The sequence below is a fragment of the Globicephala melas genome, chromosome 2 (genome assembly GCF_963455315.2).
Source record: "Globicephala melas chromosome 2, mGloMel1.2, whole genome shotgun sequence".
NCBI classification, from domain to species: Eukaryota; Metazoa; Chordata; class Mammalia; order Artiodactyla; family Delphinidae; genus Globicephala; species Globicephala melas.
The window spans coordinates 150,261,658-150,289,216 of NC_083315.2; the positions used below are offsets into that span (position 1 = coordinate 150,261,658).

General features: G+C 47.1%; 1 protein-coding gene and 1 long non-coding RNA gene across 2 annotated transcripts; one reads left to right on the forward strand and one right to left on the reverse strand.

Annotated features, from left to right (window-relative positions):
* The first annotated feature begins 15,086 nt into the window (after positions 1 to 15,086).
* Positions 15,087 to 18,542, forward strand: FOS (Fos proto-oncogene, AP-1 transcription factor subunit). Its single transcript, XM_030831792.3, has 4 exons — positions 15,087 to 15,402; positions 16,184 to 16,435; positions 16,867 to 16,974; positions 17,098 to 18,542. The coding sequence occupies exons 1-4, from the start codon at positions 15,262 to 15,264 to the stop codon at positions 17,737 to 17,739; spliced, it is 1,143 nt and encodes a 380-aa protein (XP_030687652.1). The 5' UTR covers positions 15,087 to 15,261; the 3' UTR covers positions 17,740 to 18,542.
* A 5,447-nt stretch (positions 18,543 to 23,989) lies between these two features.
* On the reverse strand, positions 23,990 to 27,528 carry LOC132596778 (uncharacterized). Its single transcript, XR_009562780.1, has 3 exons — positions 27,288 to 27,528; positions 24,219 to 24,328; positions 23,990 to 24,114 (listed from the first exon to the last, which is right to left on the reverse strand). It is a non-coding gene; the product is annotated as an uncharacterized lncRNA (long non-coding RNA).
* Between the last annotated feature and the right edge of the window lie 31 nt (positions 27,529 to 27,559).

A 27,559-nucleotide genomic window follows, 5' to 3' on the forward strand; every position in this document is an offset into this window, starting at 1 on the left:
GACCCAAACATGGTCGTGGGCCATGGTGTGCGGCCCACGGAGTGTTTAACCCAGGAAATACCAAATAGATTATAGTTTTGATGGTGCTGAAAGCAGCAGTTGGTTTCATATGTGCTTACGTGCACACACACATGCACAGACCCTTTCTGCCCAGTGGTTTGGCTGAGCTGCTCCATTTAGCTGACCAAGTTCAACTTAAGGACTGTGATGTCCTACTATGCTACTGATTTCTTCAAACCACAAGACAATTAATCTCCCCAGCCTACTTCCTCGTCTATAAAATGAGGTCTGGAGAACTCATTGACCCCACATGCTTGCTTTGACCTAAGAGCATTGCAATGATATAGTGATTATTAGTTGGTACTGTGGAAATACCAAATGGTATATAAATACTTGATTACTATTAATGGGTACGATTTCCCCCAACACCTCCTGCTTTAGTGCTGAGTGGAGCCTCCGCCCACCAGGTTTCCACAGCAAAGAGGCCTTGGCCCAGGCCAGGAGGTATAGGAGCAATGACCTACATTGTCTTCCAAGGCCCAAGTGCACACTGGGCCTCTTGCACACCCCAGCCATGACTGAACTCCAGCCACGACAGAATTCAGCTCTGCAGTTCATATTCCTCAAGTCTGGCTTTCCTCAGTTGTAAAAATTAAGACATTTCTATCTGCCCTGCTTACCTCTTAGGACTGTTATGAGGCTCACTCTAGGTAATTCTATTTTTTTTTTTTTTTTTCGGTACGCGGGCCTCTCACTGTTGTGGCCTCTCCCGTTGCGGAGCACAGGCTCCGGATGCGCAGGCTCAACGGCCATGGCTCACGGGCCCAGCCGCTCAGCGGCACGAACCTGTGTCCCCTGCATCGGCAGGCGGACTCTCAACCACTGCGCCACCAGGGAAGCCCTCTAGGTAATTCTTGTGAAAGGGCTTTGAAAACTGTAAAGCAGAAGGCATTTTCAAGTTTAAAAATGTCTTATAAGATGAGTGACCTGTAAATGGATCAGTGTCAAGGTGGGCTTGAGGGGTGTAATTCACAGACAGGCCAGATGAATCCCCACCTGTGTGATTAGATACGTCCTGTATCAAGGCATACTCCCTTACTGTCCCTAAAACTATCCATTTCCAGCGATTTATGCCTTTGGAGTAAGCATTTGCCTCTCTCTTCAGGTCTTAGTTTTGGAATACAGATTCTTTTATGAGTAGTAAGCTCCTAAAGTTGAACATAAGTGAAGTCATCAGATGGTACCACACAGGAGCACTGCGCTCTTGGGTGAGTCTGAGAAACAGGATGCTGGGAGCCTAGAGAAGACTATTCATCCTGTTCACAGCCAGCTGTCACAGTTGTGCCGGTTGCTGATAGAGGATCCTCAGAGCCCACCCAGCGGACCTGTAGCTCTACTCACACAGGCGTGGGAGATTTTTCTCCCCATCCTCACCCGAAACCTCGGAGGACACTACTGTACAGTAACCCAGGGCTTCCCACACTGTTGGATGTCAAGGGCCAGCAAAGTTTTTAAAAAGTTGGTGAACTGACATAGGTTGCCAACTTTTTTTTTTTTTTTTTTGCAGTACGCGGGCCCCTCACTGTTGTGGCCTCTCCCGTTGCGGAGCACAGGCTCCGGACGCGCAGGCCCAGCGGCCATGGCTCATGGGCCTAGCCGCTCCGCGGCATGTGGGATCTTCCTGGACCGGGGCACGAACCCGCGTCCCCTGCATCGGCAGGCGGACTCTCAACCACTGCGCCACCAGGGAAGCCCGGTTGCCAACTTTTAATTCTACCAAATGATAACAATTACCATGTATTATCACTATCGTTTCATAAATGAGAGGGCATTTTAATACTCAAAAAGTCGAAAGGACATAGACTGAAGGACTGAATATATGTAGCTTTATGAAAACTCCTTGCTTTGTCTTTATTTCTCCTATCTTCCTTTCACAGTTCTATTCATTCTTCATTCTCCATAGGGTGGTATTGATAGTGGTGAAGAGCAGACAGAGAAACCAAGGAGAGGTAAAAATCTGACTCAAGAACCATTTGAGTTTCCCGATCAAACTGACTACTTCTTCTTTTTCTTTTTTATCATTTAGTTATCTATTTATTTGGTTGCACCGGGTCTTAGTTGTGGCAGGTGGGCTCCTTAGTTGTGGCAAGGGAACTCTTAGTTGCAGTATGCATGTGGGATCTAGTTCCCTGACCAGGGGTCGAACCCATGCCCCCAGCATTGGTAGTGTGGAGTCTTATCCACTGTGCCTCCAGGGAAGTCCCTAACTGACTACTTCTTGCATTATGCACCTTTGGGTCACCAGTTTCTTTGGTAAAGGAGAGTAAAATAATCTCACCAGATGGGTTCCTGGTAGTGGGAATATAACATATTGAGTAATTCCCTTGGAATTACTTCCACTCTGGGACAGGTCAGTTTGTTTCTAGTTGGTCTGTTCCTTGCTTGGACCATGCCCCACCCACCCAAATACTTCTGGTTTTACTCGGGGAGGTGAGATTAGTGACTGTCTTATACCTGATTCAGCCAGATCAGATGGAGCCGAATGGTGGAGACTGGCAAAGTTCCCAGAGGAGTGAACAAGCCTGCCTTCCAACTGGTGTCACAAGCAGGTGCAGGAAACACTGGCAGAGCCAGTTTAACCAGCATCTTGGGCAAGATTTGGCCAGTACTTTTTTCCTGTTTCTAATTTCCTCTGGCAGAAGTGGGAACTCTCCGTGTTCTGTGGTTGCATGTTAATCTAATACAACCAACACACTATCTTTTTTTTTTTTTGGCTGCGTTGGGTCTTCATTGCTGCTCACGGGCTTTTCTCTAGTTGCGGCGAGCAGAGGCTACTCTTTATTGCAGTGCGTACGCTTCTCATTGCGGTGGCTTCTCTTGTTGTGGAGCACGGGCTCTAGGCGTGCCGGCTTCAGTAGTTGTGGTTCACGGGCTCTAGAGCACAGGCTCAGTAGTTGTGGCTCACGGGCTTAGTTGCTCCATGGCATGCGGGATCTTCCTGGACCCGGGCCCGAACCTGCGTCCCCTGAATTGGCAGGCGGATTCTTAACCACTGCACCACCAGGGAAGTCCCCCAACACTATCTATGTATCTATGTATCTATGTATCTATCTATCTATCTATGTATCTATCTATCTATGAATGATGTATAATATATATATTTCCCTCAAAAGCCCAATGTGAATAGAAGCTGAGACTATAATTTAATTCTAAGCAATTTAAGCATAATTAAGGCACCTGAGACTGAGTTTCTCTCTCATCAGCCACCAGAGAGTAGACACCTAGGGAAATAAATGCACTTATTCAGGTCCCAAGACACTACTTACTACACTGGGGAGAAAATTTAGTCCAATTATTATCTATTGCAGATTAGAAAATTATAAGGTCATTTTTTTAAACAATTATTGAACCTAGTCAACCAAAATGGCATAATATACCTATATTATTGAATTTTGGTGACTATTAAATAACATAATATCTCTAAAGCACTGAACATAATTCTTGAGCAAGCACTCGGTAAGTATTAGCTATTGTTATCTCCATGCATTCAAGAAGTACTTTTTGAGCAGCCTTTATTCTGTCAGATGCTGTGTTAGGGGTTAGAGAGTCAATGATGAGTAAACAGGCAAGATTTCTGTCTTCCTCGAATGGGGATCTAGACACCAAACAGTCAATCAACAGTTAACAGCTACCAGGGCTTTGCTAGATGCTTGAGGGTCCATCAGTGAAGAAAACAAAAATCCTTATCCTTGTGGAACTTAACTGTTTTTTTTTTTAATTAATTTTTTGGCTGCACCACACAGTATGCGGGATCTTAGTTCCCTGACCAGAGATCGAACCTGTGCCCCCTGCAGTGGAAGCATGGAGTCTTAACCACTGGACCGCCAGGGAAGTTCCGGAACTTATTTTTTAGATATTAGCCCAATTGCTTTCTTTTTATTTTATTTTATTTTATTTATTTATTATTTTTGGCTGCGTTGGGTCTTCGTTGGTGCGGGCAGGCTTTCTCTAGTTGTGGTGAGCGGGGGCTACTCTTTGTTGCGGTACATGGTCTTCTCATTGCGATGGTTTCTCCTGTTGTGGAGCACGGGCTCTAGGCGCACGGGCTTCAGTAGTTGTGGCGCACGGGCTTAGTTGCTCTGCGGCATGTGGGATCTTCCCAGACCAGGGCTCGAACCCATGTCCCCTGCATCGGCAGGTGGATTTTTAACTACTGCGCCACCAGGCAAGTCCCCCAATTGCTTTCTAAATAAGTATATATTATTACAAATGGTGTTTAGTGCTATACATGCAAAGCCTAGGGTGGAATGAGGGCTTCTGAAGGGTTCCTAGTTCAGCCTGGATGCTCAAAGAAATTCTCTATGAGGTTATGACATTTTAAATTTGAGATCTGGATAAGAGTAGATCCAGTTGAGGAGCAGAGTGGGAGATGGGGGCAGAGAACATATGTATAATACTAGTAACTCATATTTAATTCATGCTTTCCATGTTATGATGCCTTTTCCCAAATGTTCTAGAGGCTGAGACTGCCAAAATCGGGAGACAGTCCCTGCATCAGAAGTTTGCTTCCAGATTGAATTTAGCTCTCAGTTTCAGAATGCACAGCAGCAGCTGCCTATAGTTTGCTCCTTCCCGGGAATCACTGACAGTTGACAGTCACTGCCTCAGCCTCCCTTGGTCTCATTGCCTGGAACAATTAGTACCAACTACAACAGGAATGACCTCTGAGAACTGAACTCCGCTTCTTTGACTTGCTGTAATGATAGTCACCCTAGTGCCCCCAGGAATGTGTCAGCATACGTTTGCTGCTGGATTTAAATAATCAAGCTTGGGCTGAATAATCAATCTCTGAGGGTTGAGCTACTCTCTTCCCCTGACACACGCGTAATCCTTTAGCTCACTTTTCTCTTTGCTACTGAATTTTCTCCCATTTAAGTTTTTTTTTTTTTTTTTTTGCGGTACGCAGGCCTCTCACCGCTGTGGCCTCTCCCACTGCAGAGCACAGGCTCCGGACGCGCAGGCTCAGCGGCCATGGCTCACGGGTCCAGCCGCTCCGCGGCATGTGGGATCTTCCCGGACCGGGGCACGAACCCATGTCCCCTGCATCGGCAGGCGGACTCTCAACCACTGCACCACCAGGGAAGCCCTCCCATTTAAGTTTTAACGCTCTTCTTCTGTCATTCCCATTAGCAGGTTTTCACAGTCTGGTTTGTATTCCAGCTCTGAAATAGTTCACATAGTTCTGTGCAGACATAATATTTATGGGAACTGAAGATGGGTGGATTCTGATAATGGCTTGTGGGACAGTCTCCAGTGCAGTGAAAATAACAAAGAATTCAAGAAACTAATACTATGAGAGTTTAGTCCCCTATAAACTTCCCAAATGTATTTGCTTAAACCCTGTGTAAGTATTAGCAGAATACAAGGAAATGTCACCCTGGGTGAGAAAGCTTGGTTTGTTCAGTGTTCTCTTTTACAGCACAAATTCTAAGCTGGACTCTGTTTATTGTCAATAGCTCTCTAACAAAGAGCAAAATGGAATGCGCCCGTTTTTAAATTCCTGTAAAAAAGGGCCCTGGAAGACCTCAAAGCCTGACTGAGGGTAATTTACATCACTATTTTTCAGTGCTTTCATTGAAGACTCTCTAGGTTATTGAAAGAGAGCTTACCAACCATTGATTTTAGTGTGTAGCCATCTATAAGAAGGATCCATATGGGTTGTTATTGTGTGAGAATGGAATAGAACCATCCATGTCCTGTTTGAAGGATAGCGACAGCTAGGGAGGAAACTAAACTGGGAATAGCTGGGACATTTCCAAATTTGGTAGCACTGATCCCAAAGTTGGTGTTTATGGTCTAGGGGAGGGAGAGATGGTTTTTGGTAACTAGGGCTTGAAATGCACCTTACAAAGACAGAGGGTTGCTGGGCTCAGTGATATTTCTCAATACTTTACCTTGGGAAGCATTTCCTCTACTCAGAATGCTCTGCTCCCTGTCCTTCTGTGGCTGGTTCCTTCTTGCCATTCACTTCTCATGACAAATGTCACCTTCTTCCACCTAATCCAAAGGAGCAACACAGTCACTCACAACATATCCCTCCATTTTAATTACCTGCCCAGCACTTTACTTTTATCTGACATTTGTTTATTTGTTATTTGTTTTTTACATTACTAGACTGTGAGCTTCATGTCAGTAGGAAGCTTGTCTGTTTACTATGGATTCCACTGACTGGCACATAGTAGGTGTTCAATAAAGGTACTGAAATGAAGAATAAGGAATAGGATAATTGCCTCTGTACAATCTGAGTGATGAAAGGATTAACTTTGTAGAGGCCATACCCTAGTATCTGCAGGTAACTGTTTTTTCTTATGCAAGATAATAATAATTTGAGGTCTGTGAAACCCCTTTCTTTCCTGGACTGAATTCTGAAACCAATGGAAAAATGAAAAGCAGGATAGAGATATCTGATAAGAATATTAGTAAGTTAATCTCAAACCAGATGTGTGAAATTAACACCTCAGGGCTGCTCTTATGTAAAAATACAATCTAGGGAAGATCCCACATGCCGCGGAGCAACTAGGCCTGTGAGCCACAACTACTGAGCCTGAGCGTCTGGAGCCTGTGCTCTGCAACAAGAGAGGCCGCGATAGTGAGAGGCCCGCGCGTGGCCATGAAGAGTGGCCCCACTTGCCGCAACTAGAGAAAGCCCTCACACAGAAATGAAGACCCAACACAGCCAAAAATGAATAAATAATACATATTTAAAAAAATATAAAATCACTTAATTTGAAACTCTTCCTTTTTCTCTATTATTATCATTATTATTATTATTACTATTATCATATATCTTTTTATGTGTGTCTCTGGTGCTTTTAGCATATGGGCCAGAAATGGATAAGAGATGCGGAAATATTAACTGTTCGTGGCTTGGAGCTATAGTTCTGTGAGCTTGTGGATTGGGGGGGGGGCAATGAATGGAGTGCTATTTGCATCAGGCTTTCTTCATTTCCCCAGCCTATTCACAACCCCTTGCTTCTCTCTTTTCCAGGTTCCAAAGCTCAGGCAGACACCAGCTGGATGAAGCCCTGGGTTCAAATAAACTTGACTTGGATGGCGAAGTATTAATAGCAAATGAAGTCCCAAATCCTCACCTACTATGAAGTTTCCCATTCCTGGCAAACAGACTAGTGGAAAGCAAAGATTCCTCACCCACAGACACACCTCTGGGCAGGAGACCCTTGATTTATTCCAAACCACTTGTTTAATCTGGAGAAAGAAAGAGACTGGTTCTGTCAAAGATTCAAATTAAGAATCCCATCCCTTGGTGCAAAGCATTCTGCACAGATCAAGAGCACATGGTCCTCTGTTTATAACTGCAGAGATCAGCTCCAGCCCAGACAGGGCTGATGCAGGTGCTGCATCCAGGCCTCAGGTGATCCTGTGTTATGTGATACTCTAGTCCTGTCCAGTGCATGCCAAACAATCAGCGAATACTGACCTGGTGGCAGCCACATTCTCAGCTATGGCCGGATTGCCCAAGAAGCCAAGGAAGCCTGTGCTGGGGTGGGGGCAGGGGTGGGGGGTGGAGAAAGATTCAAAGAAGAATTAGGAAAACTGTATTCATCGTTCTATGTATTGCGTGCTTGATATTGTGCCAGGCACTGTTCCAGGCACTGGGGAGCCAGCAATTTTTCCATCCCTCATGTTGCGGCATGTGAAATCTTTAGCTGCGGCATGCGGGATCTTTTAGTTGTGGCATGCAAACTCTTAGTTGAGCCATGAGAACTCTTAGTTGTGCCATGTGGGATCTAGTTCCCTGACCAGGGATCGAACCCTGGCCCCTTCCCTTGGGAGCGCGGAGTCTTAGCCACTGGACCACCAGGGAAGTCCCAATATTGTTTTTATTTTGAATTACTTGGCAGGGTATCATAATCATTTTAGTATTGGTGCCATGAAAGTTTTATTATGGCCCTATTCCCAGTTGTTGTTTTTTTTTTTTTGGCTGCGTTGGGTCTTTGCCGCTGTACGCGGGCTTTTCTCTAGTTGCAGCAAGCGGGGGCCACTCTTCGCTGCAGCGTGCAGGATTCTCATTGGGTGGCCTCTCTTGCTGCAGAGCACAGGCTCTAGGTGCGCGGCCTTCAGTAGTTGTGGCACTCGGGTTCAGTTGCTCCGCGGCATGTGGGATCTTCCTGGATCAGGGCTCGAAACCGTGTCCCCTGCATTGGCAGGCGGACCCCCAACCACTGTGCCACCAGGGAAGCCCCTCCCAGTGCTTTTAAACTAAAAAATTGGTTACGTTTTTTACCTCTATGCCCAAATATTTTCTAAAAAGTTGCTTGTGGTATTAGGCTGAGTTTGTGGAAAAGAAAGGATTTAGGGGGATAACCCATCCCAGATGAAATTTCTTTTTGTGCTGATCACTGTTTCTGGGCAGGGTGGTTGTGGATTTAAAAATATAGCACCCATACCCTCTTGAATTGCAGCTAGTGGAAGCATTAATACGCAGATATGATGGGTCCATACAGTTCTAAGGATGGGTATACCCCTTGGGTTTATAAGCATCTAAATTATTATGCCTGGTAAAGAAGGTGCTGATCAGGATTTTGGTTCCCCTCACCTGAGAAAGATACAGGTAAGAAGTCACCCTTCAAGCTCCTTTATCCAAAAAGAGAATCCATGCTGCCTTCTCAGCCACATGAACAATAGATGATGAGGTTTCTGTTTAATGTTCCTGCATTCCACAAACATTTATCGAGTACCTACTAGTGTCAACAAGCTAGGTCCTGAGGATAGATACCTATTGAATAAGACAGATAAGGTCCCTGCTTTGGTGGAGCTTGTGGCTTAGGAGAGGAAGACAGACAATGAAAAAGTACATAAATAAAAAAACAAGGTAACCTAGTGATAAGTCCTTGATAGAAAATAAAACCAAGTAATGTGACAGAAAGTGACTGAGGTACAAGGAAGAGGGATGCCAACATTGGATGGGGGACAGGCTTCCTGGAGAATGTGAAACTGGAGTAGATATTGATCATGAGGATAAGTCAACATGTCCAGATCAGGGGGAAAGAGGAAACAGTGAATACAGAGGTTCAGCTCCTGAACCAGACTGGCATATTTGAGGAATCGAAAGAAGTCAATGTGGCTGGAGAGGAGTGAAGGAGGGAAAGTTGTTCAAGATGAGGTTGGAGGGTGAGGCCAGGGCTGGGTCACACAGATGTGGTAGACCTCTGTAAGGAGTATAGATTTTTTCCTAAGTGTAATTCTGTATATTGACCACTAAACAGGTTTGGAGAGATTTATGATTTAGTGTTTAGTGTTAAGATTTAATTCAGAGCCCCACTAAGTGGGAGAGGAGATTTTCAGTGTGTGATCTGTCCTTATCTGAATTGATTACCTCACAAACTCGGGTGGGTCAGTCTAAAGGTGGAATTCTTCAGTTGAGTCAATTTGGGGATTTTCACAAGGGATCTGTAACTCATTGACACTCCAGTGGAGAAACATCAGAACTCAGTGGAGAAAATCAGAACTCAGCTGGGAGCTGCAACCAGAATTTTCTCACAGAATACAAATCAGATACTAAACTGAGACACAGAGTGTCCACATCTGAGGATGAAACTATGATCTGTAGATCAGAAGGCAGCATAATCTGAATTCCTACATACTGGTCAGCTGATCAGGATTCTCCTGGTTTGGGAAAGGGGATTTATTTTTTTGCATTACAATTATTAACTCTCTTTTAAAGAGCTTTCTTGCTGTTCTTGTTGAGTAAGGTGGTGGATAAAATGGTGTAAGCAATGCTTGAGATGTCTTAACATCCTGAAGCTCATCACGTGCCAGCCCATTTGAGCCATCCCCAGCCTTGCCGTGAGATTTCCCCATTGGATGGGAGCTCTGTAGTTGAGGTTTATTAGTCAGGGTGTGTTGTTGTCCTATAGGTTTAGTGACGTAGATGGGATTCCTTTGGAATTCTAGCAGCTAAATCCACCAGAGCCAAAGAAGGTCAGCTCAGGACATCTGAGGAGCTGACAGCCTGGACAAGACTTGCTTGTCTGAGGATAGGGAACACTTGTTTCTGCAGCGAGGTTTGGCATTACTGACCGAATGGGGGGGGGGGGTCCGAAGCTGCTGGTGTGGTGAAAGATGCCATGAGCTTGGGCTGAAATACATCCTTCTTAGGCACCATAGCTCTTCCCCAGTTTCCTCAGCTCCAGAGGGAATGTGTCCCAGGGACCACACAGACCACCACTTTGTTTAAATGCTTACATTAGCAGAAGGATGGGGATCCCATTGAATCATTACCTCCTGTCAAAAAGCCAAGAGTTATTCAGAATGAAAACAATTTTTCCCAAAGAGGCGAAATCTCTCTTACTAATTAGTGGTGGTGATGGTGGTGTGTGTGTGTGTGTGTCTGTGTGTGTGTGTGTCTGGTGATGGTGGTGGTAGTTCTGTGCCTCCCACTGTTTTAAAATAGGGACAGTCTTTGCTCACTGTCTGAGCCGTGGGGTGAGTAACCTTGACCCCTAAGCCCCTTCACTGGATTCACGCGAGTGTGTGAGTCCTGAGGGAAGTGTGGAACACTTCTCTTCCTTGGGTCTAGACATTTAGAATGAATAAATTAGAGGGTGGTGGTAACACGGTCATTGTCATTACAGACAACGTGGCATTTATGTATGGGCACTAGCTGTCTTTCTCATGGGGCTCAATTACAAGAGTAAGTTCGATCTTTCATCATGAACCACTGGAGTGTTCTTTACTGACAGAGGCTGCACCAGCTGAAAATAGCCCAAACATCTTGTTATTTTCTCTTTCCCAATCTTTGCATATTCACGCCCAAGAATAAAAGACTCAGCCTGTTCAGCCTTTTCAAAGAGTTAAAGAACATTCTCTATTTGACTTCTTAGTACCCAGAAAGGACAATAATATATACTTGCCTTGCTTGGCTGAGGGCATTCATTCATTCATTCATCTGTTCAATACATGTTTATTAAACACCTACTGGGCCAGGCATTGGGCTACGTGGTAAGTGAATATTTGCATAGGAAAAAGATAAAGGCCAAAATTATGTAGATGTTAAAACAAGTCTTAGAAGCGACTTCCCCAAGTCCCTGAAGGAGTTGAATCTGCTATGCGCATCTTTCTGACTTTTGGTCCCGTGCTCTGACCACAACCCTTCGCCACTAGACCACACTTCTCCAAATAAACAACTACTTCTGCATGCTGGGGACGGGTTGTGTACGGCAGCATTTACGTAGGCAGCATAGACAGTAGCCTTTCACTTAATGTTGCAATAACACCAGGCTAAACAATGTGCACTGACCTCCAGAGTTACTGAACAAAAGCTTGCTGTGGGTCAGGTCTCTTAACTCAAATGCCAGAGAAGTGCAAAATATGAAAAGTCTTTATCTGATAAGAAACAACTGCTGGGAAAGAATGAATCTGTGTTTAATCTGGGTTAAAATCGGATGTGGGAGTCTACCCTCTTGTTCACTTTTGGATCCTCAGATAGGGGGAACTCAGCACATAGATAATCACAAACTATGTTAAGTTTTGGTTTTCCACGCTCAGGCTTGTCCAGAACGTGGAATCCCTGCCCTGTTGGAAGGCAGCACTGTGCTCACAGAGGCACACACACATTTGTCTTAAAGTTACCCTGACCTTGGCAGATGGCAAAGATAATTTCAGAGGTTGGGTCAGATTTCCCTTTATTTTTTTATTATTATATTTTAAAATTTTATTTATATATTTATTTATTTATTTTGGGCTGTGTTGGGTCTTTGTTGCCGCACGCGAGCTTTCTCTAGTTGCCGCGAACGGGGGTTACTCTTCATTGCGGTGCGCGGGCTTCTCATTGCGGTGGCTTCTCTTGTTGCGGAGCACAGGCTCTAGGCGTGCGGGCTTTAGTAGTTGTGGCACGAGGGCTCAGCAGTTGTGGCGCATGGGCTTTGTTGCTCCGTGGCATGTGGGATCTTCCGGGAGCAGAGCTTGAACCCGTGTCCCCTGCATTGGCAGGCAGATTCTTAACCACTGTGCCACCAGGGAAGTCCAGATTTCCCTTTATTTTAAGGCTACATCACTTGAGCTCCATATTAAAAATGTGATTTGGCAGTCCTGAAATGGATACCATGAGTATATTGAGATATGAGAGTATGTTGGAATGATTGCAGGTTCAGATATTAGCGGGGCAGGAGAGGAATTCTGAGATTATATCATCTGATACTACTGCTTTGGGTTGAGCACTTGCTTCCTAGATGATGCTCTGGCCCCTTTTGATCTTTATCATGTCATTTCCCAGAGGACTGTGGATCCAGATCCTGTCTCTGTATTGCAGTCATTTCGTCTGATAACTGTCCCCAAATCCTCTTCTGTGTTCAATAGCACCCTGTTATTAGCCCCGTCAAACCACTTACTGCTGTCCTGCAATTCTCTGATGACTTGTCAGTCCAGGAGGCTGGAATCTGTCTGACAGTAGGGACAGGTCCACCCTGTTCATTACAGTGAGTGCCAGCCCCCAGCAAGTGCCAGGCCATAGGAGGCTCTCAATAAGTAAATTCTTCGTTAAATAAATAAAAGAATGAATGAATGTGTGATTCTGTCCTTTTCAGAGGATGGATTTATTAAGTCTCCAACTCTCTAGTCATAATGTTGCCAGGAAGGAAAGAGTTAAGCTATGTGGAGGAGACAGGTTTATCCAAAGACCTTTTTCCTTTTTCATTGGCAAGGGCAGGATAAATGATATATGAGATAAATCCTGGATATAAAATCTTGACACATCCTTTGTCTGTTGGCCTGAGCTGCTTCAAGACTCTGAAGGGGAAGTAAATGAAATCATTCTAGGTTTTCTCTTAAGTGGCCTGAGATCCAGTTATGAATGGAAGGCAAGGCCAGACCCAGGAATTCAAAGCTTGACCTACTTTGCCCAAAGCTAATAAGAAGAAGAGAGATGGATTTGCCTTCTTAACTTTTTTTTTTTTTTTTAAAGAATCAAGTACAGTGAAGTAGCCTGACAGACAACAGAACTAGGTGAATGGAAGGCAGCAGAATTGCTTTAGGATTCAGAGCAGCTCCCAGAAGTCTGTGTTTACGTATTATGTGTTTTTCCTTTTTTCTCCCCTTTTTCAAGTGAGAAAAAGAAAAAAAAAAACCGCCTAAATTCCCACCAACATAAACCAGTGACATACAATGATGAAACTCTGTTTTCACCTCTGCTTGTGACAGGGAATGCAAAAATAGCAAGTGGCCCAGTTCCACGAATCCCCGCCTCCCTGCCCTCCCAGCTCTCGCCGGGTTCGCATCTCTAAGAATGGAGGTTAGCGCCCAGCCGCGCGCAAGCCGCACTCAGCCCCCGGACTGGGCAGATGAGGTCAGGCGGCGGGAGTGGCTGCTGCCGGGCCGGGGAGGCCGAGGCCCCCGTGGAGCGAGGAGGGAGGGCGGCCTCGCCAGGCCGACGGCGCGCCCGGCCGCTCGGCGTCGCCTGGAGACTGCCCTGGCGGCGCAGTGTTGCTGTAAACAGCTTCTTCCCTGTTTCTATCTATAGCAGGATCGCCTGGCTCTCGGGTGCGGCGGCGGGAGGCAGGTCGGCGGTCCCGCTCCCCGCGCGTCCCGAAGGATCCGCCCGCAGCCCTAATCCCGCCTCGCCCCTCTCCAGGTGACCACCGTGACCCCCGGGCCCGAAGAGTGGGGGAAGGGACACAGGGACCTGTGTCTCTACGGGGACTTGTGGCTTCGCGTCCCGGAGGTGGCCGGCGCGCTGGGACCGACCCGGGGCAGTTTGACCTCGGCTGTCCTTTGCATCCGAGCAGGAGGCTGGGGGCTTCTGGGGGGCGCAGCGCACTATAGAGTACCTTGCTGCCCCAAAGCCCTGTTTTCCAGGCCACCGAGCGGTGCCTGAGGCCCCAGACGCCGAGGATTCCGGCCTGGGCGCTGCTGGGCACGGTCCTTCCAAGCGCCCCCGGTCCTCCCCCCTCCAAGTCCGTGCTGGAAAATCACTGGCTGCGGGCTCCCAATCACCAGCTTCCTGGGGCACCGAACCACCCCCACCTCCCCAGCACGGACTTGCGCTCCCCCAAGAGCTCACTCCATCCGGTACCCAGAACTGATGACCTTGTCCACATAACACCCCCAGGCCCCGGGCCCAGGCTCAGAACCAGGCAAACGAACCCTCCAGACACCCTTGCATGGAGGTTCTGCAGAATGTTTATTGGCTAGTTTCTCAGGGGTTTGACAGTAACACTAACATGTCATATATGGCCAAGAAAAAAAAAATGCGCCTTTTTCCTTAAAAACAAAAAAATTAAAATGAAAATTCCCAGCATCGTAGGTAAAGTAGGTTATCGTATTCTCTTATTTTGGATCCCCCGACTTTCTGCTTCCAAACGCAGTAACAATCCTAGTAGTGCTGGAGTCCGGGGGCTTGAAGCGAGGGGCTGAGGGGCTGCTCCCACAGTTTGCCCTAAATTAGGGCTAGAATGGGGAATGGGGGTGGAGGCGCATTCCTTCGGGGGCCGAGGCTTAAGCCCTCGGGGCTGTGTACCTGTTTCGTCTATACCAGAGCCTCAGAATGTGCCCCGCTTTCCGTAGAGGGGTAGAAGGGCGCCCCCACCCCATCCTCCCACCCCGGGAACAAGGGTCCGCATTGAACCAGGTGCGAATGTTCCCTCGCCTTCTCCTCCTTTCCCTCCTCCCCTCCCCCTGGCCGCGGCCCCCGCCTCCCCCCGCGCTGCACCCTCGGTGTTGGCTGCAGCCCGCGAGCAGTTCCCGTCAATCCCTCCCTCCCCTTCACACAGGATGTCCATATTAGGACATCTGCGTCAGCAGGTTTCCACGGCCGTTCCCTGCAGTCGTGGGGGGAGCCATCCCCGAAGTCCCTCATCTCTGGGACTCCAAGCCACCCCAAGACCCAGATTGCGAAACGCTCACAAGATAAAGAAACACGACAAGACGGGAGGCAGGGATCTGCGAGGGCGGCGGAGACGGCAAGGAGACCGAAGATGTGGCCAGGCCCGCGCGACACCCCTCGAGAGCCACAATGGTTGCGCCCCGTGACGTGTAGGGCTCATTCACAAAAGGGTTATAAAAGCGGTGGCTGCGGCGCCTACTACTCCCAACCGCATCGGCAGCGAGCAGCTAAGAAGCTGAGACTGAGCTGGCGGCGGCGCAGCGAGCGAGCAGCAACAGCGCTCCTACCTAGCTCTGCCGCACAGCTCCTACCTACCTGCCTCCTTCCCTCAGCCCCTCGCCCGGCTTTGACTACCCGCGATCATGATGTTCTCTGGCTTCAACGCCGACTACGAGGCGTCATCCTCCCGCTGCAGCAGCGCCTCCCCGGCCGGGGACAGCCTCTCCTACTACCACTCACCGGCCGACTCCTTCTCCAGTATGGGCTCTCCCGTCAATGCGCAGGTGAGGCTGGCTTCGCGCTGCCGCGGGGCCCGGGACTCAGGGCTCGGGGCTCGGGGTCACCGGGGAGGAGAAACCGGGGAGGGACGGCTCAGGAAGACGAATCGAGGAGCCCTTTCGCCGGCGGGGAGGGAGGCTTGCCCCGGCCAGAGCAGCCCTACCTCCGGATTCCCGAACTTGTTCGGAGCGCACGGAAGCTTGTCATAATAAGAATTTGTTCTCCTTTCCCGCGGCAGGCTCATTCTGAGCTGCCCCCGGCCCGCCCTCCCTGACTGATCTCTGACATTAGCTGGGACAAAAGTGTCCCAAGCAAAGACTCGCCAACTAGAGTCCGGCGCCTCTGGGGAGGCGGCAAAAAGCGGCAATCTCCCCTCCCCTCGCAGCCTGGAGCAAGGAGGAGGGGTGGGGTGAAGCAGGCGGGTGTGTAAGGCAGTTTCATTGATAAAAAGCGAGTTCATTCAGGAGACTCCGGAGCGGCGCCTGCGTCAGCGCAGACGTCAGAGATATTTATAACAAACCCCCTTTCAAGAGAGTGATGCTGAAGGGATAACGGGAACGCAGCAGCAGGATGGAGGAAAAAGGCACTGCGCTGCGGAATTCTTGGGAAGAAAGGGGGAAACCTTTCATCCAGGATGAGGGGCATGAAAAAGACCTGAGCAGTCCATGGCAGAACGGTTTCTCCTCCCTCTCTCCCTGCTGCATGCGGCACTGGGAACTCTGCTCACCCCACTTGCGTCCAGAATCTGCTCACTCACGTCAGCTTTCTCCTTCTGTTTCATTCTAGGACTTCTGCACCGATCTGGCCGTCTCCAGTGCCAACTTCATCCCAACAGTGACCGCCATCTCGACCAGCCCGGACCTGCAGTGGCTAGTGCAGCCCACCCTGGTCTCCTCCGTGGCCCCATCCCAGACCAGAGCCCCCCACCCCTATGGAGTCCCCACTCCCTCGGCTGGGGCTTACTCCAGGGCTGGAGTCATGAAGACCATGACCGGAGGCAGAGCTCAGAGCATTGGCAGGAGGGGCAAGGTGGAACAGGTGAGTTCTCAGCACCTTCCCTGGGGTGGGCGTAGTGTGGCTTCAGCACTGGTGGAGGTGGGGAGCCCAGCGGACAGGGTGAAGCCATTGATGGAAATGACTAGATATCCCGAACAGGGAGCCCTGGCTCCAAGCCCTTTCCATACCAAGTTAAGCTCTGATAGTCCCACTCTAAGAAATACCCTAATGTGTAGTGTCTTCCCTAATAGGTTCCTGTCTCATGTTTTCAGTCTGGGCTCTTCTTTGGCTCTTGCTGAGGTTCTTATTTTAATGCAAGTCACACCCAGCTTGCAACTGCAGGTTAGAAATGGCTTCATAGAAGAGGTGTTAGGAGCTGGGAAGCTGCAGGAGCCAGTGTCACTGGGGTGGGTGAATGGAGCTGAGGGCAGACACTGATACTGAATGCTGTTCTTCCCCCCCCAACCACCCAGTTGTCCCCAGAAGAAGAGGAGAAAAGGAGAATCCGAAGGGAAAGGAATAAGATGGCTGCAGCCAAATGCCGGAACCGGAGGAGGGAGCTGACTGACACACTCCAAGCGGTAGGTAGATCCCATGGCTCATTTCTTTTTAAAACTTAAGGGGAAAGTTGGAGATTGGACATAAGGGAGCAGCGTCCTTGAGTAAGATCGTGTCTTATGCTTTGCTTTGTCCTCTCTATCCAGGAAACAGACCAACTAGAAGATGAGAAGTCTGCTTTGCAGACTGAGATTGCCAACCTGCTAAAGGAGAAGGAAAAACTAGAGTTCATCCTGGCAGCTCACCGACCTGCCTGCAAGATCCCTGATGACATGGGCTTCCCAGAAGAAATGTCTGTGGCTTCCCTTGATCTGAGCGGGGGCCTGCCTGAAGCCGCCACCCCCGAATCTGAGGAGGCCTTCACCCTATCCCTCCTTAATGACCCTGAGCCCAAGCCCTCAGTGGAGCCTGTCAAGAGCATCAGCAGCATGGAGCTGAAGGCTGAGCCCTTTGATGACTTCCTGTTCCCAGCATCGTCCAGGCCCAGCGGCTCTGAGACCGCCCGCTCTGTGCCAGACATGGACCTGTCTGGTTCCTTCTATGCAGCAGACTGGGAGCCCCTGCACGGTGGCTCCCTGGGGATGGGGCCCATGGCCACAGAGCTGGAACCCCTGTGCACCCCGGTGGTCACCTGTACACCCAGCTGCACTACTTACACGTCTTCCTTTGTCTTCACCTACCCTGAGGCTGACTCCTTCCCCAGCTGTGCGGCTGCCCACCGCAAGGGCAGCAGCAGCAACGAGCCCTCCTCTGACTCGCTCAGCTCACCCACGCTGCTGGCCCTGTGAGCAGGCAGAGAGGGGAGGCAGCAGGCACGCACGTGCCACTGCCCGAGTCGGTGCATTACAGAGAGGAGGAACACGTCTTCCCTCGAGGGTTCCCATAGACCTAGGGAGGACCTTATCTGTGCGTGAAACACACCAGGCTGTGGGCCTCAAGGACTTGACAGCATCCATGTGTGGACTCAAGTCCTTACCTCTTCCGGAGATGTAGCAAAACGCATGGAGTGTGTATTGTTCCCAGTGACACATCTGAGAGCTGGTAGTTAGTAGCATGTTGAGCCAGGCCTGGGTCTGTGTCTCTTTTCTCTTTCTCTTTAGTCTTCTCATAGCATTAACTAATCTATTGGGGTTTGTTTTGGAATTAACCTGGTGCTGGATATTTTCAAATTGTATCTAGTGCAGCTGATTTTAACAATAACTACTGTGTTCCTGGCAATTGTGTGTTCTGATTAGCAACGACCAATATTAAACTAAGAAAAGATATGACTTTATTTTCTGGTAGATATAAATAAATAGCTATATCCATGTACTGTAGTTTTTCTTCAACATCAATGTTCATTGTAACGTTACTGATCATGCATTGTTGAGGTGGTCTGAATGTTCTGACATTAACAGTTTTCCATGAAAACGTTTTATTGTGTTTTTAATTTATTTATTAAGATGGATTCTCAGATATTTATATTTTTATTTTATTTTTTTCTACCTTGAAGTCTTTTGACATGTGGAAAGTGAATCTGAATGAAAAATTTAAGCATTGTTTGCTTATTGTTCAAAGACATTGTCAATAAAAGCATTTAAGTTGAATGCGACCAACCTCGTGCTCTTTTCATTCTGGAAGTTTTGTAAGATTCCGGAAGGTATCATTGGAGACCAGTTTGTCAAGAAGGGTAGCTCCTGGAGGGGACACACCCCTCGGTTTGATCCCTTATCAAAAAGAGAGAAACTCTGGAGCTGACGTTGGAAAATTGTACAAACGCGTGTCTTCACCTTGCAGTGCTGAGTCTCCCCTTAGAGATTCTCGGAATGGGAAACTGCTTTGTAACAGCTTTTGTGAGAACACGTCTTCCTTTTTCTGTTTTAAAAGTCAAAGAGGGGCATGTTTAAGTCTAGTTGTGCTAATACTAAATGTCTTGGTCTTCTAGGAATCCTTTTAGCAAACAATTAAGTTTTGCACGAACCACTTTAACTTTTTGCCACAAAATCATGTGAAGGTTACTCCCTCCTTAAAGGAGAGCAAATTGAACGGTTAGAATGATGACTTTCTCAATATTCCACTATTGGGACTGGAATCTTAACTTCATTCATTACCCTATCCATCAGGCTGAACTGCCTCTTAACACTTGGTTTAAAAGAAAAAAGAGTTTTCAGACTTCCCTGGCAGTCCAGTGGTTAAGACTCTGCCCTTCCAATGCAGGGGACGGGGGTTTGATCCCTGGTCCGGAAACTAAGATCCCACATGCCTCGTGGTGTGGCCAAAAAAAGAAAATGAAAAAGTTTTCACCTGGTTAGGAAAAAAAATAAACACACAACTTTTCAGTCCTTAACTCTTCAGTCCTTAACTCAAACAGACATACATTTAGTTGTATTCTTTTTATTCTCAGAAAGAAAGGAGGGGGGTTCTCATCCCTATCCATTTGTAATACATGCATTGTAATTTCTGAAGTTTCTTTAACATATGCCTGACATTCACTGGGGAAGAAAAAGCTGGCTCTGAGAATTCGAGAGATCTCAAACAGTACAAACAATGGTCGATCATTCGGTAAATAAAAAGTTACATGATAGCTCGAGAAGGAGAAGTCAACATGACTGAATACGCTTTAACTTAGAAACTTTATCACCTTAATGAAGAACATGACCTTTGTCTGGGACACCTCTGGTGATGGGGTGCTTCCATGCACAGGTACCAACCACAGAGAGAGGAGGTGGCGTCCTTCCTCCACTGCTCTCTGCTATCATGTGGGCACCAAGCTCGGAAGCTAGAGCCCAGGTTTGCACCCGTGCCAGGTGGAAGAGGAGCTTCAGGGCCAGCCTTCTAATGCTTTGGTGATAGTAAAAATCACTGGGTGGTTATGGGATGTCGTACTCAGCCAAGTTGAAAGTTTTAATTTAAAATGACAGTTCCACTGAGGGTGGTGTTCACACCTATGATCTCCCAGCTCCTCACATAATAACTGACATTTGAAAGCAACTTGCTTTAGGCTCTTAAGAGCACTGACCTCTCACACATCACTTGCATATTATTTTTGCCTGTCGGGCAATCATGAAAATGGCCTTAGACTCCCTGTTTGCTGTCCAGAGGGTAAATTTTCTGTAGTCTTTAGATAGGACCTAAACTGGATACAGAATTACTGTAACTAACACCTAGATCTGAAGTAACAAGAAGATATCTGAAGGAAACCAGCTGGATCCCCTACATGTACAGTAATAACAACACGTGGAAGCAGATTTCTCAGATGGGGAAGGGAAGCTAAACCTCTAGCCCTGGACACTGAACTCCTGGAGACCTGACTAATGGCTTCCGTCAGCCCCGTGCTGATTAGAGAGAGAGGCTTGCTATTCACTTGACAGCCCTGACCTCTGCCTGCACGCAGACGCTTCTTCTAGCTCACCATAGCCCAGCTGAGACCAGGCTGCTCCATCAGCAAGCCTGCATTAAAGGCCCAGGAGAGGGCCTCGCACACAGAGAATCTCTTTAACAGGCTTCTCAGAGGACCTATAGGGTCCGCCATTGGGTTGACATCCCACCAAGCTCTCTGCCCACCATTCTCATGGGATCAAGAGAAGAAAGGAATTCCCTCTCTTTCTAGCTAAAGGGGCTCCTTCCAAATCCTCTTTTCCTGGCTCAGGATTCAATAACTCCCATGCATGATGAACATTGGGAATGTCAACTTTCTTTTGGGAAAGACTATCACTACCCACATGATATGGCCTTACACTGGTCTCAACAAAATGACTATCTCAGGGCACCATCGTTCACTGATACAAAAGATACTCATATAATAGCAAGAGATGGAAATAAGGATGCAAGGGGGTCATTTCTTTATGGGGAGAATGTCTAATTTGTTCATTAATGGATCCCCAGACCTGGCTTAGTGCCTGGCACATAGTACAGGGTTAACAAATATTTGCTGGGTGGATAAATGAATAAATTCTGAACTATTTCCACAAGCAGAAATATATTCCACACATACTCTCTCAATTCTCCTATTCCAGGCCCTGTTATGATATTAAGCAATGGGGATTTCATATCTTTTATGTCTGGTTTCAAACATAAACCCCAGTTCCATCTTTGGCTCCTCGAATTCCTCCGCTGCCTCCCTGGATTACTTCTGCCAATTCAACTTCAAAGTGAATGCACTGCCTTTGTGCTTCCAGCTCCAAATTAATTTTAGATGGAAAAAGGGTAGAAGAAAAGAGAATTATCTTTATATAATAGTGGATTGTAGACTCTGCATCATCTTTGCACATCCCTGCATCTTGTGTAATTCTCAAAATTAAAGGGTAGCATTTAACAATTTGTTCTAATAACAGTAATTTTGTATCAACAGCAACTTCCCATGCATGAAAGAAAGTAAATCAATTATGCTCTCTTTAATTAATGGACAAAGTAGAGACAGAGGCAAAGTAAAAGTTTTCAGATTACTCTAAGGAAATCAGCTGAAGTTTTTATGTTTTTCAAGTAAAAAAAAAATCGAAAACAAAAATTCAGTCTTTCAGCTGTGTGTAAGACTTCCTCCAAACACAGAATAATCATATTCCTCACAAAAAAATGAGATATGAGCATCACTTGAATGCTGAATCTCAGAGCATTGTAAGCTGTGCTGTTTTGCTATAAATATTAAAGAGCTCACTCTTGACTCCTCTCCACCACCATCTCCTGTCCTTCCGTGGACACCACTCTGCTCACTGACCTTCTTTCCGTGCCTGACACATTGCATGCCTGTCCCTGCTGCAGGACCTTTGCACTTGCTGTCCCTCTGCCTGGGCTTCTTTTCCCAGGCTGGCTCCTTCCTGTTGGTCAGGACTCAGCTCAAAGAACATCCCCTCCAAGAAGCCTTCCCAGGTCATTCTATCACTCTCTGCAACACCTTATTTATGTTTCCTTTCCCTTTTTAACAAATTTCTACCCTTCACCACTGCCTGTAAGTTCCATGTGAGCAGGGACCTTTTCTGTCTTGATCACCTCTCTAGCCCCAAGGACTACTAGGGACCCAAATGCTTGTTAAATGAATGGAGATGGGTGAATGAATGAAGGTGGATTAAACTGACAAAAACATCTAAAGGGAGATAACTAGAACTTAACAGTGAAGATGAGCCGTGTTCTTCATAGATTTCTTCCTGAGTGAAAGAGCAAGGCTTCTTGTTTTTTAAAAAAATTCTTGTCAAGAGTTCTACAATATTAAGGCGACGAACTAGCTGGCTTGGGAAGGAATTTTGAGGGGTACCCCAAAATACAAGTATGCTGCAGGTCAGTGACACTTCTAGACTAATTACAAATTGAGAAATTTATTTCAATACCAAATGAAGAGTAGATGCATATGTAAATTTAAGTATCATCATCTTCCAGGAAACAAACAAAACAATGTTTTTCAATCTCATTGATATAAAATAAAATTTTCAGACTATCCCACAAATGCATTTGAGTTTTGGATCCTTGCACTTGGTGTGCTAAATTATAAAACTTACAATTTATTCTGCATGAGAAGAGAAGAATAGGGTTAGCGGCTATCACGATCATTACCAATATCAATATCATTATCACAATCATCATTTACAAGAATATGCCCAGACCTGGGCAAAAGCAGATGGGAATAAAGTGTACTGCCTCCAGATGAACGAGTTCAAAGTCCCTGAAGGGTGCTGGCGTAATAGAGGTCCACTTTGCACTCAGGTGAATGCAACAGAAGCATAAACTGGCTTAGCTGTAACGCAATTCATTTCAATGGCTCCACACACCGATCCACGGGCTGATCTAAGCTGCCTTTCCTTTGCTCTTCTCGAGCACTGTTCAACTGCCTAGGAGAACAAAGATCAGAAAGGGCTTTGGCTGTTGTCCCAAGGAGGCTGCCTGTCCTGATGCATTGGATCTTCTTAACTAATAAACTGTTTTAACTTTCAGCTCAAACTGACATGGTGCTGAGGTTTGGTTCATTCAGTTGATGAGAATAAGAACCCGGAGGGATTTGAGCATCAGCTACATTAGAAGCAGCTACATGTAGGAAGGGGACGCTGCTGAAGCGAGTGGAGCAAAATGCAGCACCTCCAACATAAGGGTAAATGGCGCAGGCCCCAGTTGCTCCCATGTTCACGTCGGGGAGCAATTTGTGGTCAGAGCTACAGAAACAGTGATTCATTTTCAGGCTTTTTAGTCAATCATGAGACTGTCATTGCAGCTAAATTTATCAAAGAAAAATGATAAATTAATCTGGATTCGAGGAATTGGATCCAATAGAGCAGAGTGGTTCAGAGCATGGACTCAGCTTTGAATTCTGGCTCCTTGACCTTGGGCAGTTTACCTCTCCTCTCTGCACCTTAGTTTCCTCATCTGTGAAAGGGAGATAATAATTGTATCCACCTCTGGGGTTGTTGTGAGCATTAAATAAGTTAGTCTCTATGGAGCTCATTACAGTGCCTGGGCACACAGGAGTATTATAGAAGGGTGAGCTATTATTTATTGCTTTATAATTTAGGGAGATGGGGGTCAAGGGAGAAAATATATATCCTCTGGAGCAAGCATGGACTTCATCTCATTCAATAAAAAGTTTCCAGGGGGCTTCCCTGATGGACCAGTGGTTAAGAATCTGCCTGCCAAAGCAGGGGACACGGGTTCGAGCCCTGGTCCGGGAAGATTCCACATGCCGTGGAGCAACTAAGCCCGTGCACCACAACTACTGAGCCTACGCTCTAGATCCCGCGTGCCACAACTACTCAGCCTGCATACTGCAACTACTGAAGCCCATGCGCCTAGAGCCTGTGCTCCACAACAAGAGAAGCCACCACAATGAGAAGCCTACACACCACAATGTAGAGTAGCCCTCCCGTTCGCCGCAACTAGAGAAAGCCCACGCGCAGCAATGAGGACCCAGCACAGCCAAAAAAAAAAAAAACAAAACAACTTTCCAGGGAATTCCCTGGTGGTCCAGTGGTAAGACTCCATGCTCCCAGTTCAGGGGGCCTGGGCTCGATCCCTGATCTGGGAACTAGATCTCACATGCGTGCCGCAACCAAGAAGTCTGAATGCCTCAACAAAGGTCCCGCGTGCTGCAACTAAGACTCGTCACAGCCACAATAAACAATAAACAAATAAATGTTAACCAAAAAAAGTTTCTGTATCAGGTGCTGGATTCAGATGCAAAGAAGGCACAGGCTGGAGTTCCTGGCCTGGAAAGGGAGAAAGACACATAAACGTATTACACACACTGTAGCAATGAAAATTGACAAGAGATGTGCAGGGGTTATGAGAAGGAGGGAGTGATGAACTCTACCTGAGGGAGTCTCTGGGAAGGTGACCGCTGAGCTGGGCTTCAAAGATGGATGGAATTTGCTAGATGAGCAAGCGGCAGAGGGAGGATTCCAGGAGGCAGAGGGATATACGCTGTAAAGGCACAGACCCAGAAGACAACACAGTTAGTTTTGCCGGACTATAAAATGCAGGGCTGGGGGAAGAGTGGGTGGGAGATGTAAACTATAGAGCATCGTATAAGTACAGTTGATTTCATTTACATCAATATTGCCACATCAAAGTGGAGGGGGCTGGAGACAGGCCAACAAGAGGTAACTGTGGCCAGGCCACGAAGAGCCTGGTATTTACTTAGTTCAGTTGTGTGTAGGTTGAACCCAGACAGTGGTGGTGGGAACAGGGAGGGAACAAGAGGTAATTAGCAGGTAGGACTGTTGGGACTTGGTGACTGAGTGGATGTGGGAGGTGAGGGAGAGGGAGGAATCCAAGCTCACTTCCAGCTGTACCAGGCTTGACCCACAAGGAGGCTTGTGGGTCCCCCAGTGACTTTGTGACTCTAGGAAGAAGAGCAGGTTTGGGGGATAAGAAGGTAAGTCCTGTGTTGGACACATTGAGCTCAAGATACCTGTGGAATAATGGGGTGGGGAGGGGATGTAGGTGGTTGGAATTACATGGTAGATGTTCTATAATGTCAATTATAGAGCTTGTCTGGAGGCATGTGGTTGGGATAGAACCTAGGATATAGTATTGATAATGGTCAGCATTTCACATGTGCTTGCTACGTTCCAGGCTGTGCCATGTACTTTACAGGCAACACTAAGTCGGAGACCAGATTTGCTTTGCTAATCATTTTGCCTCTAGCAACTAGCACATAATGGGCACACAGTAATTGTTTTGTTGAACGGATACTCTCATTTAGTCCTCACCACAAACCTATGAGGCAGATACAATTAGGATCCTCATTTTACCAATAGGAAGATGATCTAGGAAAAGTTGAGTTAACCGAGGTCACACAACTGCTAAGTAGCAGATCTGAGATTTGAAATCAGCTCTTTGTGACTCTAAAGTCCAAAGTGCTTAACTGCTTTGCTAGAATGTTAAATCTGCCCCTAAATATGTACTTCTTATGACCTAGGGTGACACTCTAACCCCTCTGAGACTGTTTCCGCTACCAAATCAGGAGTGGGTTTCAAAAGTCTCAAACCACCCCTACAGCTTCCAAACATTGATGACATCAGATGACGACTGTGGCAATGCATTGAAGAGGCCCACACCACATCATTTAGGGTAGAAGGTCTGAGCAGCATATGCAGTGCTACAGTGGGACACCAAGCAAGTGCTAGGTACAGGCAAAGAGGGTGGATTAGTGTTCTGCTTCTGTATAACAAATCACAACAAATCAAGCAGCTTAAAACAACACGTATTCATTATCTCACAGTCTCTGTGGGTCAGGAGTCCAGGCACAGCCTAGTTCAGTCCTCTGTTCAAGGTCTCACAAGGTTGCAATCAAGGTGTCAGACAAGCTCACTCTCAGCTGGATGCTTGAATGGGAAACAATCTGCTTCTGAGCTCATCCGGGTTGTTGGCCGGAGGCCACCCTCAGGTCCTAGAGGCTGCTCATAGCTCCTTGTCCTGAGAGCTTCCTCAACGTGGCTGCTTCCTCAAGCCCAGCAGGAAAACCTACTAGTGTGTGCTAGCAAGATGGAGATATATATATATATATATATATATATATATATATATATATATATATATATATATATATGTACATACCACGACATAATCTAGGGGTGACATCCCATTACCTTTTCCACATATTCTGTTGCTTAGAAGCAAGCCTCAGGTTCTACCTCAAGGGGAGGGAATCACACAAATTCCCAACATGGACACCAGCAGGCAGGAATTACTGGGGATCACACTAGGGTCTGTCAACCACAAAACACACACAATGTGTGTCATCCACATTACCTGCTGAGAATTTAAAAGTAATAATAAAACCAGTTCAACTTGGTCTGCTTTTTAATTAACACCATGAACTGGCAATTCTAGACATCATCAGTGACAAAATACTCTTTCCTGAAAAAATCTTTTGTTGTTTTAAGTTCTAAACAGTTGCTGGGATTACTGTTTTCTTTTTTAAATACATTTATTTATTTTTGGCTGCGTTGGGTAGGCTTTCTCTAGTTGCGGAGGGTGGGAACTACTCTTCGTTGCAGTGCACGGGCTTCTCAGTGCGGTGGGTTCTCTTGTGGAGCACGGGCTCTAGGCACGCGGGCTTCAGTAGTTGTCACACATGGGCTCAGTAGCTGTGGCTCACAGTCTCTAGAGTGCAGGCTCAGTAGTTGTGGTGCACAGGCTTAGCTGCTCCATGGCATGTGGGAATCTTCCTGGAGCAGGACTCAAACCCGTGTCCCCTGCATTGGCAGGCAGATTCTTAACCACTGCGCCACCAGGGAAGTCTGGAAAATTATTTTAAAATTATTTATTTTAAAACTAAAAAACGAATAAAGAAAAAAACCATTACATCATCAGTAGTATAATTTAGTAGTTGACTAAACTACTAACCCACTGTTGTGTTGCTTAGGAATAAAAATTAACAGCTGGGCTTCCCTGGTGGTGCAGTGGTTGAGAGTCCGCCTGCCAATGCAGGGGACGCGGGTTGGTGCCCCGGTCCGGGAGGATCCCACATGCCGCGGAGCGGCTGGGCCCGTGAGCCATGGCTGCTGGGCCTGTGCGTCCGGAGCCTGTGCTCCGCAACGGGAGAGGCCACAACAGTGAGAGGCCCGCGTACCGCAAAAAAAAAAAAAAAAAAAAAATTAACAGCTAGCACTAATTGAGGTTCACAATGCGCTAGACACTGTTCCAAACACACACACACACACACATTTATATTAACTCATGAATCCAGGTAAGTCCTGCTATTACCCTTACTTTATAGATAATATAGTCCGGGGGCACAGAAGATTGTGATCTGCTCAAGATCAGCCAACTAGAGTGGCGGAGCTGGAATTTGAGTCCGGGTAGTGCGGTCCCAATGTGTGAATTCTTAGACACTAGTAAGGAAAAACAAAGAAACACCAATATCCCCAACAACCTTGCAGGCCGTGGAAGCCCTTCAAAAAGGACAGGAAGGCTTCTTTCCATCCAGGAGGGCTTCTTTCTGTTCCTGACCTGCCCCTGCTGGATCCTGGGCTGAGGGAGAGCCGGCTTCCCAAGGACCTGTCAGAGGGGGTGCTCTCTCGGCGTCCCTTCTCCGCCCTCGGAGCACCCTCGCCGCACCCCTGCCTTCCTCTGCCAAGCCCAGGTCTCTCCCGGCCCTTCCCAGCTTCCGGCCCTTTGCTTCAGGCCAGGTCGCTGGGTCGGGCC